We start from the raw sequence: 13638 nt of genomic DNA, 5'->3' as shown, positions 1-13638 counted from the left end.
GACAGAGAAAAACAAAACCTAAGAAAAATGGACGTTTTTTATATATAATAAATGACTTGCGTCTCAGAGCGCGCGAATGAAACGCAATAAACGTGGTCATGTTATCATGCTTTCGTGGGGCAGAAACCTGATGTTTGGGAATGCAGTTGTGTAAGAAATTTCTGGAAGGTAATTATACTGAAAAACGTTGATGACAAACTTTGGCTCAGGGATTTCAGAATGACCAAAACTGACCAAATTTGAGTCAGTTTCAGTGAGGTTTTGATGTTAGACATACATAATATACACATGATATTTATAAACAAAAAACTGTTGAGAGAAATGTTGCAGACGTTACTGCACCTTCTTAGTCTTGACAGTGGAATGACAGCAGTCGCCTCCGTCGTAGTTGCAGTAGGCTCTGTTGTTGATGGCATCACAGTAATTGTCACCCATGAAAGGCTGAGATAAAAACAGAGAGAGAAACTCAGAGCACCACTAGCATGAGAAATTGAGAGACGCTGATCTACTGTATATGATGAACGCAGATGCTTTGACATCCTAAATATATGCAATACTTGTATATGCAATTGTTTGTGTCTCATAAGTATGGCCATGGGTTCAAGTCATCATCTCCAACACACACCATTTTGAAGAAAAATACAAATACTTTTTTGTACTTCTGCTAAAACTCTTACATGAATTAATCATGAATAAGCATTATTAAATCTAAAAAGTTTATGTAAACTTATGTATGCACTTATGTCATAGTTTTGACTCATAATTGACAGTATAATAACTTTTTTTATAACAGTATCATTTTTCACTTTTTATAAGTCATTCAAAGTTGACATAGTAGTCAAAATTATGACAAAACATCAAAATTATGATACTAAATAAAAATTATGAGATAAAAAGTAATAATTCTGTCATAAGTCATAAAGTATAATAAGTAATTAATAAGTAATAAATTAGTAATTAAATTGTTGAAATTATGAGATACCTAGTCAGAATCAAGAGCTATAAAGTCAAATGATGAGATACTAAGTCATAATTATGACAAAATGTCAAAATTATGCTACTAAATGCCATAAGTAATAATTATAACAAACATTTTAAATTGAGATACTAAGTCATGGTTATGATGAAAAGTCCTAATTTTACGATACAAAGTTATGAGCTAATAATTCAAAATTATGGGATAAAAAGGTCAAAATGATGTGATATTAAGTCGGGATTATGACAAGAATTCCAATTGATAAAATAGTAAGTCATAATTGAGATAAAAAGGTCAAAATTAGGACTACAATAAAAGTGGGCTTCCATAAGCTAATGACCTCCTTCCAAAAGCAACCTTTTCAATGGCAGATCCTTTCTGTTCATGAAAGAGCACATATGGTGTAGGTGAGGATTACTTAAACATTTGTAGAGATCCGTACTACAAACAGATTGACCCAAGTGACAGGCATCGACAAGCACAGAGGGGAAACAAAGACAGAAAGAGCACTGGACATCACAGTCACTTGTACATATACTGACTTTAGTGTAGAGTTCCTCTACATCTTCATCTTCATGAATCTTCTTGGGTCTCTGCAAATGGAGGTCAAGGCAAGAGTGTCGCTAGTGAGGGAGGGAAGACCCAGGATAGAGAGCCATTTGAGAGGATTTGGACTTTCTTACCTCACAACCTTTAATGCAGTGCAGGACTTCTGGATGTGGGTACCACTTCAGGCCCATGGTGCAGACTATGTGCTGAAAGAGAGCAAAAAACAAGGAGGTTTTCAGAAACACCAGAAGAACGTGCAATTTTGAAGTACAATCGCCACCACAAAGTGACCAACTACAACTCTTCCTTCCCATCTAAAGCTGGAGTGACGCATCCCGATTAATATCACATCGTGTTTGTTCGTCAAGGCCAGAGGAGAACTTGTTTCTCCCAAGTTTGGGTTCTTACACAGTTGGGGAAACTTAGCAGGTATTGAATTGACTGTACTGACACTGCCAGATAAAGCTGAATAATAACACTATTGTCATCTGCAGAGATGCTTTGAACAATTATTACACTGAATTGAATCAGCACTGAATTGAGCTGAATAATGACTCCCTTATCTTGCTACAGCTGCGTTTCAGCAGAATTTGAATCGGTCTCAAATTTGCAACCACAAAAAAGAAAAAAAAGAAAAAGGCAAACCAAGAATGTTTACCTTTACAAGCGTATCAGGTCTGGCCAACTTGAAGAAAAAAAAAATACTAATTCAGGAACCCATCCAGAATAAACAGCTTGTGAAATGTCACCAGTTTCAAAACATGTAGCCTATAATTGCGTAACTCATAAGTTACGCCAGTTCCCAGCATGTTCGTCATCAAGTTAAGGAAAGATATAGGTGTTGAATAGAGAGAGATGTGTTCACACATATTTGTTCATGAGCAAGTGTTCTCATGAAAAAACCTTGAGGGTTCAGTGAGGCTGGCCAAAAGTACAGGACTGTCTGACCTCTAGAGCTCCCAAACAATTCCTGTCGCGGTCTCTCTCTCTCTCACACACATTTAGTAACAAATGATCATTTAAACGGAAGTGAATCAATCAAAACTAACTTTAGCTGGAAAAAACATTTTTCAAGAACCACTATAAAACCAAACCAATCTCTGTTACCTTAAATTATATGTTTATCTCTGTAAAGCTGCTTTGAAACAATCTACATTGTTAAAAGCGCTATATAAATGATGATGACTTGACTTGACACACACACGTGCACGCACGTGTGCACACACACACACGCACGTGTGCACACACACACACACACACACACACACACACACACACACACACACACACACACACACACACACACACACACACACACACACACACACACACACACACACACACCTGCCTCTTCTTGTGCTGCACCCACCTCTGCAAACTAAGGTATTTCTCATTTCATGCCAGTCAGCAAATCAATGCAAAAAAGAGAGAAAAATAATGGCAGTGAATGAGAAGGAACAGAAAACACTGAAGCATTTCAGGACAGGTGGGAAAGGGTTCACTGCGTAGTGCTGATAAATAAACTGCATGTGTAGGGGATACTGTGGGTGTAACATGCCAATAGGATAAATGCAGGAACCACAGGGAACCCTTATTGTTCGTAAAGGGATAGTTCACCTAAAAATCTTTATTCTGACCATCAATTGTCACTCCCCCTCAAGACTTTCGTTCATTTTTGGAACACAAATAAAGATCTTTTTGAGGAAATCTGTGTGATTTATGTCCCTCCATTGACAGCTACGCAACTACCACTTTGAAGCTTTAAAAAGTTCATAAAGAGATCGTAAAACTACACATTTGAGCTTCAGCAAGAACCAATGAGGTTTATTTTCGTGTTACGCAAGAGGATTGTTCACGAGTCAAGCAGGTTCAGTTGAGCTTCTGTTTATATTCGCTTATCAATGTTTATATGTGAATAAAAGCCTAAATGTGGACAAAACTGCTTAATTCAACTGGATTAGTTTTACGATCTCTTTATGAACTTTTTGATGTGTCAAAGTGGTAGTTGCGTAGCTGTCAATGAAGGGACAGAAAGCTCTCAGATTTCATCAAAAAGATGAACGAAAGTCTTATGGGTTTGGAACGACATCAGGCTGAGCTATACATTTTTGGCTGAACTATCCCTTTAATACACACAATGTACACTGCATTCCATACAACTAAGTGCACTTATTTTCCACATGGGCTCATTAACTTTTTTTTTTAACCCCACCCTTCCAATCAATCGTTTCACAATCCAAATCAATTCTGCCCCTATATATAATTTTTTTTTGTGTGTGATACAAATCAATTTTATTTACCATACCAGGAACATATCCAAGTTCACATAAACTATATACAGCCAGATGCCATGAAAACTGTCCACATATAAACAGAGAAGAAGAAAAAAGAAAAAAAGATATATATAGAAAGAAAAGGGAGAGAGGGAAATGTAGGATGTCAAAATCCCAGCTTGTCTAACAAATTGTCCGCGATTTTTGTCCAGCTCTGAATAGTAATATTTTCTCTCTTGAAAAACATCCGACTGCAGAAGAAAAAAGTATTTTACCATCCAGTATGAAGAAAAGACTTCATCCGAAAGAAATCAGTGTGGAAACGTACAGTACATTTATGACAGATTCAGTCCCACTGAAGTAACTTGAGCTTGAGTGTTTTCCACAAGAGGACAGTGGTAAATAATGGCGAAGTTCATTAATAAACCCTTACAGGGGCCTGAAGGGTTCCCAGCCCTTTATATCATAAGATTCACTTTAGTGAACACATTATTCACAGTTAGCCTGGCTGACCACACACTGATAAAATGCAGATTGCTTTGTTTCCCTCAGACAAGCATGCCATCATCATCTGAATGAGCTTTTATCATATTAGACGGCCATACTCTGTTCTCACTGGATTTGTAGGGTTACTAAAGTGTACCAATATACCTAAACTCACTAGTTAAAACTTAGGTGCCCTCCAGAAGCTTTTGTTTTCGGGATGACGGCACCACGAGGTGTTGTTCACTTGCAGGAGGCACAAAATCCCTCACGGACCTTTATCTGGACTGTTCCTGCTAGTGGGATGACCTGCCATTTGCAAAAAAACATCTAAAGACACATCTTTTTCGTCAGGTCAATTAATGCTAGCACTGACCTATTCTATTCTATTTGTTTTGTTTTTCTGATTAAAAAATAAATAAATGGCTATGTGTAATGTGCTAGACTAACTTACAGCACTTGTATACTTTTGCCCTCTTGCTGGTCTGATTGCTTCTATTGTTCTCCTCATTTGTAAGTCGTTTTTAATAATTTAGCAGACGCTTTTATCCAATGTACAGCTGGCAGCAGTGTGCAATCGCCAGCTTACTTTTCCGCTTCTCCTGGACGTCTCGGCTGGTGTGGATATATAGGACGTTCTCGCAGCATGACCATTAGCATTAGCGCAGGTGTCAATCAGGGCCCGGGGGTTACAGGACGGATCGTGCCCTTGCACAGCGAGCAGAAGTGAACAGGTGCGGTGGAATTCAAACAGCATCGATTGACACAGGCTGCTGAGAGAACAGTTATTGATCTGACCTCAGTCGACCACCCTGGAACATTTCAGCCGCATTGATTTGGCCTCCTCTTCCCCTCACACTCTGTCTCCAGACTCGAATTACCACCCAGGGAAGATCATATCAATTACACAAATCAATCAGAAACGTGTTGTTTCATTTCTCGGTTGAAAACTGCCTGACTCGACACAAATGCCCATCTAAACACAACAGAAGTGGGGGGAACGCCGATCAGTTTGATCGCAGTGAGTTTGTTTCCAACTTTCTAGCATCTTCAATCAATCCTAAAATTCCCTCATCTTAAGGTGTGTTCACACAAGTTCTTTGTTTTTTGGGTCCGGACCAAAAAGTTATACATTTAGTCCTGGTTTGGTTAGCGTTCACACTGTCATTTTTAACACCGAACCTAAAAGAAGAAAAAAAAAACGGCTTTTATGACATATTTAGCAAAGGAATTTGTCAAACATCCACATAAATGCTGTGTGCTGCAATGTGTTCGCATATGATGGAACTGATAACATGTGAAGAGCTTAGTAAATGTGTAAAGATGTCAAAATAGCAGCAGGAATCCCTCCGTCATATCCTAGAAATCTAGACGCACCCTAGCGGCAGCAAAACTTATTTTGCAGCCGTTGTAGTCTAGCAACACTCCGTTGGCTTTCGAGCTGGAAAAACCAAACTCTAATCAGGCCAATCACATTGTGTATAGAGTTGGTGGAAGGGCTTAACATAATGACGGCAGAGATGTTACGGTTCCGCGTAAATTCCCTGCTACTTGAAAACAAAAATGGCGGCTGCTGCTGGCGAACAGCGGTCTTTCGAATCGGCTTTAGCCGCGACTCTGGAGGACTTGGAGTTAAGAATGGCACTTATGTCATTCCTAAAAAAGGAAGATGTGTTCGGAGTTTTGACGACCAAATATGACAAAAGTTTAATATATCATCTAGCTCCGCTGGTGGGAAAGCGATTGGAATTCACTCAGCCACAACCGTTCGTTGCTCTGGTTGGTTGTAGCTAGGGTGACCAGAAGTCCCGAAAAATTCGGGACAGTCCCGAAATCTAAGCTGTTGTCCCGAATCCCGAATCCGGCCCTGACTGTCCCGAAAATCATACTAAAAGAAAATCTTGAGTAGATATTGTCTGATAAAACATTAAAAACTGTCCGTGGAGTTTGAGTCGTCCTCGTCCTGCAGCCAGCCCCCACCGGCTGCTCATTGGCTGCAGCTTTTTTTGAAGTTCTACAAAGGTACCGTAGGTGCGAATTTAGATATGCATTGATAAGCTAATTTCCATTCATTCGTTTCGTTGACATGACATAGATGAAGAGAGCGCAAGTTGCAGCAGCCGCGAGCTCAGTGAATGAATGTGCAGCCAGTCGTAAAGGAGTGATTGATTTGTTGCGGCACTCTGTGCCAAAAAATACTTCGGCAGTGAACAATGACTACATATTAGACTAGCATAGTCTAATACATATCAGATGGCAGCGTTCACACTTATTCAAATGAACCGCACTAACAGAGCAATCATATAAGGGTTCGTTTTAATCAAAGCAAACCTGACAAGTGTGAACACACTCTTAAGGCTAGAATACACTACATCAGAAGTGTTGCATCTTTAAGATGCCACTGTTCCTCATACACAAAAAAGTTGCATTATTATTTCTACTCATAGTATTCTTATTCATGCATTTATTTAATTCATTAATTTTAGATATTTTATATTAATATATATTTATAAAAAAACAAGGAACTCCCGCACAATATCAATACTTGCAAATGAGTATCAAAATTTTATTTGCAACGTTTTGGTCTCACGACCTTCATCAGGCATATACAACTATTCCAACTCAATCCCATTTAAAATGATCACATGATTAAGATATACCGATTGAGATATTCAACCTTGTGTTTTTGCATTTGTACTTCTTATGAAACCTTGCATTCTGTAATCGTGAGAGAATTTCGTGCTGGGATTTACTCGTATCTTGGACTACAATCGCACCTCCTTTATTCGCAGATTTTATAATAATATTCGGATAATTTATCAACTCAGTCAAAGCTTTTTTCTCATTCAACAAAAGATTGTGAGATGATAATTTTTTACTAGAAGAGCAAGTTTCCATCACATCTTGTTCAACCAAATGACAAGAAGTATGGTTAGACACGTTTGGGCAAAAAGTACTTTGTCTAAAAGATGTACTGGATGAACCCGAAACCGATTTAGAAAAAAAAAAAATAACGTAACTTAATTTGTTTAAAGCATTTGAACAGATCCACTTTTATACCAAAATAATTAAAACCACTAGTCTGAAAAAATGACAATCTTTTTGAAAAAAAACCCAATCTGATCATCAGACAGTTATTTTTCAGAAATATTAATTACCGTCTCTTTGAGAAGCTTTGAGTCCACGGTCATAGACTTCTTTGAGGCTCTTGAACCTCTTCAACCTCCTCTATCTTTGATATTATGAATAATTATGTTTGTAACTGTTTATGATGATTGGGTGTTAATTATGTATTCAGTCTCATTGAGCATAATCGGTTACAAATGGATCTTTAGAGTGATTGGTCATGTGATCATTTAAAATGGGATTGAGTTGGAATAGTTGTATATGCCTGATGAAGGTCGTGGGACCGAAATTTTGCTAATACATTTTGATACTCATTTGCAAGTATTGATAGTGTGCGGGAGTTCCTTGTTTTGTTAGATTTTGGACCTACACATTTGGTCTTTTTCCCCACACACCGATCACCTGCAGGTGTGCCATGCGGATTGCCATTTGATTTATAATAAAGCATATTTTAAATATAGTTTCAATGCATGTATATTTAATTTTTAAAAAAATGATATTTATTTTTATCACATTTAATCTATTTAATAAAATAATAATGAACTAATTGTATTTATTTATTTTTATCTATTCATTCATTTATTTATTAGAGTTTTTCTCTAGATTAGACTACAGATGATGGGGAGTTGGAGTTAACAGATTTCACAGAAAATCGTGAGGTGTATGAGGGCACAGACTATAAATCTGTCCAGTCAATGGAAATCAAACATGTTCCATATTCACATTTAGACAACATGTTGTTTTTAATTTTTATGCATCTCCTAGGTGCATATTTCTGAATGAGATTGAAATTTGATCCTCAGTCTTTTAATGTATGATGCCCAGGTTTTCGTTTAACCAATTACAAAAAAAGTGTTTTTAAATCTGTTCAGATTTGTAAAGTTGTGTAGTGTATTCCAGCCTTTTGATGAATTGAGCAAGAAACAAAGTTCGATGTTCCTGCCTGAAAGGTGTTCAGCAAAACAGCCTGAAGACTGGCATCGTAACAGCGCTAGTCAAATCCAGCAGTCACCACTAAAACACTGCAACACTTCTGACAGGTAAATGCATATAAAGTCTTTCTACTAATGCCAATAACAGGGCCATTGTTTAAATTATAGTGATTACAGATGGCTTTTTAACTTTTATGACTTGGCCTCTGTCTCGTTGTGGTTCAGATGAGTTCAGAGATTACTGTAATCATACCCTGTTTTACCAATGCCAGGTAATTGGGAAAGCCATGCATGCCTGAGCCTGCGGCTAATGAACAGTAATTGGAGGAACCGCGACATTCAATGCAGTTACAATCGCTGCATGTGTTCGCTGAGCACAGCCTGAAGTTCACTTTTGCAGGACATGCTAAATGTAATTCTGTCAGTGTGTGTGTGTGTGTGTGTGTGTGTGTGTGTGTGTGTGTGTGTGTGTGTGTGTGTGTGTGTGTGTTTGTGTACCTCGTATTCCCCATGTCATGGGGACCAAATGTCCCTACAAGTATAGAAATAACAGCAAATTTTTACCTTTTGGGGACTTTTTTGTGCACAGAAAATTGTGTGTGATGGGTTTAGGGGTAGGGTTAGTGTAAGGGGAGATAATATACAGTTTATACAGTATAAAAACCATTATGTCTATGGAATGTCCCCATAAAACATGGAAACCGAGTGAGTGAGTGAGTGAGTGAGTGAGTGAGTGAGTGTGTGTGTGTGTGTGTGTGTGTGTGTGTGTGTGTGTGTGTGTGTGTGTGTGTGTGTGTGTGTGTGTGTGTGTGTGTGTGTGTGTGTGTGTGTGTGTGTGTGTGTGTGTGTGTGTGTGTGTGTGTGTGTGTACATTTTGGTGGATAATTTATGAATTTGCTCTAAAAGTGTTGTCCAGTGTATATATTGCTGACTATAATATCGAGTTTATCCGAATGGACTTTTCGGACTATTAAGGTAAAAATGAAATGGTCAGTTTTATTCATTATAATTGTCATGTTTTATGTCACCATATGACATTTCCCCCCTCAAACGATGAAACTACTGTTTACACAATGCTCAGTGTATGACTGTCCAAAAGCACTCGATTGGCTGTTGGTTGATAACCATCCAGCCGTAACATTATAACACTGCTTTGTTTCACACTGTACACGTTTGGCACCACAATGTAGGGTTAAAACAACAAAAGCGGAGCAGGGTTTCATAACCCCGTGTAAAAAGCGGTGCCATCTCCTTTTCAAAATTAGAAGAGTGAAATGTTTCTTTACACGGGGTTAAAAGCGGGGTTTAGAATGACATTAATGACAATAATAAGTTATTTTTAATTCTTCGCTTTGGGGTAAAAAGAAGTTAATGTGTGCTGCACGCTTTCCTCTTAATAAGGATAAATACAACAAAAATGACAGCGGTGAGAAAACAGAAGTTCAGAAAGAATCTGATCATAGCGATGTGGATGTTTGCAGGAGCTCTGCAATTCAGCAATCCGGTAAAGTCACGTCATGTTTATTCATATAGCCTACCACTTTATACAATAGATTATTTAAAAGCAAGCGGCGTTACAGTATTAAACATGAAAATCAGTGTCAGTATCTCTTTCAATTAAAATTGCAACTTTATTTTCTACTATAAAGCAGCTTTCCAGTGTGTTAATGGATGTTTGACCTCGACGGACTGAACAGAAGAAATGAACCGGAGATTTCTACCTGGAAGAAGGCGGGGCCTCAGAGCCACGCCCACCTATTACATCATCACCATGGACCAATGGAATTTATCAGCTAGTGGAAATATTTCCGGAAAGTTCGAACTCCCTAAATGAACACAAAACTAACTTAGTTTTGGCATAATTTGGTTCATAATGACATTACACCTGTTTGTTCTTCGATTTCTCTTAAAGGTGTCATTTGATGGTTCTAAAAAGAACATTATTTTGTGTATTTGTTTCGATGCAATGTGTTTACGCGGTTTTAGGTTTAAAAAAGTCATTATTTTACACATACTGTACATTATCGTTGCTCCTCTATGCTCCACCTTTCTGAAACGCGTCGATTTTTACAAAGCTCATCGTCCTGAAAAGTGCGGTGTGCTCTGATTGGCCAGTGATCCAGTGCATTGTGATTGGCCCAAAAACCTTAAGCGAGTGACGGAAATGTCACGCCCGTTACCATATTTGGAACATCAGCTCCCAACGCAATAATGACAGGTGATAATGTCGGTACTAACTTTTCAATTCGATCCCGAATTTGAACGGGAAAATGCAGATGATCAAGCTGACCGATCAACTTAGCCAGTGCGACTAGAACAGATATCAGATTGGTAAGGTTTTATTTCATTGTGGACGTAACTACTGATTATAATGACTAATATACTGTCTTTTTACGCATCGCGTCGCTCTACGGGTGTGAGAACACTATGTAAACATAAAACCATGTCTGCATTTGTGATCATAGAAACGACAAGCATGCGCTAGCCTAATCTATACTGCTCAAAACGCGCGTTTGAAAAGTCAATAGCAAATTCTTAAAAGATGAAAACATACTTACAGGCTATGAGAATCAGAAGCGCCAGAATGTAGGCCAAATTGCAAAGATGGAATTGCCCACTTTTTAGAGTCAGCCTTTGTGCACAGCTGGTGTTTTGTAGCAACTCTCGCAGGTCTGGAAACAGTCCTCCAAAAAATACGCAGCACACACTCGAAAATTTTAGCTGTACTGTTCTGGAACAGTGTTGTGAATAAAGCTTAAGCACTGTTTTCTAATTGTGTCCTCTATTGGAAGGCCAAACAAAGTATTTTGGTTTTCACAACGAAAAACACAGTGTCTCCAAGACAGGGCAGCGCCGGCGGCAACAATAATACAGCGAGAATAAAAGTTACGCCTTCTTTCTTTGCGTTTACATTTGGGCGGTGTTATAAAACACACTGACGTAGATTTGTGGAGGAGTAGGAGTGAACTAAGTGTTTTAGGAAGGCGCGGCTGAGCCTTAACTTTTATAAAGAATATCTCTTTAAATTTGACACTTTGAGCTATGTAACTCTGCAGATTTGTAAATACCTGCACTAACAGCTACATAACACGCTAAAGAAAAAGGAAAACAAGGAATCCCATCATATGACCGCTTTAAAGTTCGCTGAAAGGGGCCTTTAAACTTAATCTGAAAAGCCCTTTAGAGGATCAATATCACTGGAATCACTTACAGGATTTTTTTTTTTCAACTGATGAATTATTAAAACATTAATAGCCAAACAAATGTTAAAGTGCACAAGCATTTAAAAGCAGCAATGTGCACTTGTAATAAACCGAATGTTATTGTCCATTGGCATGGACACTGTTAAATACAGTACACTGTAAAAAATATTGTTGGTTTAACTTAAAAAAAAGTAATTACATGGTTGCCTTACAATATTGAGTTAAAATTGAAGGATTAATCAACAGAAACTCAAAATATTATGTTATCTGAACCACATTAGGCTTTCTCTCTCTCTCTCTATGTTCACGATTAACAGATCGTTATAAAAAAAATAAAGAAATAAATAATAAAGAAATTAAAATAAAAGAAATTAAAAAAATGTTTTCACGATTTATCAACTTTTTTTCTTTTGTGAAATCTAAGTTGATTTGACAAAAGAAAAAAAGTTGTCATAACAAATCGTGAAAATATTTTTTAAAGTACCTTTATAGTCATCATTCTTGTTGTGAACGAATGCTTTTCATTCGTATGCATCATTATCACTGCATGAAAAGGCACTGAAAGTAATGAATTGCATTTTAGAGGTGAATTCCTCATAGACAATGCCCCTGTCTGACCCTAAAGTCTCGAGCCTAGACATTGATGAATCATCAGGCACAATCCAATATCTGCTGTCCGATCTGTGTCACCTCAAATGTTGAGTCACACTCAGGATCAGCGTCCCTGCCAGAAAAGCTGAGAGGCTGAAAACACAAACCTTGACTTTGGGAGGGTTCATCCAGTGATGTCTCATAATGCTGCCGGCTGTAATGTTACTCGGCAGATTGACCACATCACTGTTAATGTCTCTGCAGGACAACTCACACTCCTCTCCTGAGGGAAACAGACAGAGGAAAACAAGCTCAAGTATCATCTCTACAAACATTGAAGAAAGATTTACATGCAGTTCAAGACTTGCTAATCATGCATGAAATGCTCGGTTTGTCTTTAGCATTACTGAAGTCTCATGGTCTCAAATGGCCTCGTGTGATAAGCACTTTAAACTTGTTGAGGTCTGAACGTCATGTTAAGATGCACACGTTTATTAGAGAACTTTGCTGTGACAGTGTGATGTGTTATAAAGGGGATTATTTATGGGTATTATAGGATATATTGTAGGGTTAATGTGGGTGAATCTCACGTCACATTTTACTGCATAATAGAAAAGAAATCTTATTTTGCATAGAGATAATTAAGCCTGTTTTAAGGACCATTATGTGTCGTGTTTATTTTTATTATTAAAGACAGTACATCGAATATTATAATAACATACCAATAAAATGTTGAAACAGTTGCACTGCTTAATATATTTTGTGTAAACTGATACATTTTTTTTCAGGATACTTTGATTATTAGAAAGTTCAAAAGAACACTATTTATTATAAAAAGAAACATTTTGTATTTTAAATGTCTTTACTAATACTTTTTTTTTGGTTCTTGCTGATTAAAAGTAAGTTTTGATTTCTTTAAAAATATATATTTTAGAATATAACATTTGATTTATTTCATTTTTTTATTTTTAATTATTCGATTTATTATATAACCTCACAATAATGACTTTCGCATTGATGATATAATTGAGGGCAAGAGTTGGCTTAATGACATGTTTAATTATCTCACAAAGCAACTAATCTTAATAATATTAAAGTTTGCTTTAAGCAAAATATCATTGCTTTGATTAAAAAGATGATAAAGAGGATAAGGCATGAAATGAGATGTACAGTACCAATATTGGATCAATAGATTAGAGATATGTTAATAAAAAAGATTAATTACACTTTTTTCATGAAAACACAATTATATAAAGTAGTATTTGATTCCCAAAAATCTAGAATAGACCAGTGGTTCTCAACCCAGGATACCGTTATGAATTAACAAAACATTATAGGTTATTATTAACATTCTGATGACACATTTTCACACTTGGGATGAATTTCCTGAATTCTGATGGTGTCAGTATACTGAATACAAACAAAATCTGCATCATACATTCCAATCCCAACATAAAAAGAAAAGTGCACAGCTCTGAATGAACCACACAAAGAAAGAGGAAGAG

At 37.2% G+C, this 13638-nt stretch overlaps 1 protein-coding gene across 4 annotated transcripts in view; it reads right to left on the bottom strand.

Moving 5' to 3' along the window:
* The window catches only part of pappaa (pregnancy-associated plasma protein A, pappalysin 1a), a 124781-nt gene that overhangs the window by 13812 nt on the left and 97331 nt on the right, over nt 1-13638 (bottom strand). For 2 of the 4 annotated variants that reach the window (XM_077206780.1, XM_077206781.1), the window contains exons 20-22: nt 12301-12416; nt 1660-1731; nt 343-441 (exon numbers count right to left, since the gene is read on the bottom strand). In XM_077206780.1, coding sequence (XP_077062895.1) covers nt 343-441; nt 1660-1731; nt 12301-12416 — 287 coding nt within the window. Of the gene's footprint in view, nt 1-342; nt 442-1212; nt 1570-1659; nt 1732-12300; nt 12417-13638 lie in introns of those variants that run through there. The other 2 variants (XM_077206779.1, XM_077206778.1) reach the window with 2 other exon arrangements.

Source organism: Siphateles boraxobius, unplaced genomic scaffold, assembly GCF_051911475.1.
Source record: "Siphateles boraxobius isolate OS27281-9 unplaced genomic scaffold, OSU_SipBor_1 56, whole genome shotgun sequence".
NCBI classification, from domain to species: domain Eukaryota; kingdom Metazoa; phylum Chordata; class Actinopteri; order Cypriniformes; family Leuciscidae; genus Siphateles; species Siphateles boraxobius.
Note: the sequence above shows the minus strand (reverse complement) of the source record. Positions and strands in the feature narration are given on the sequence as shown.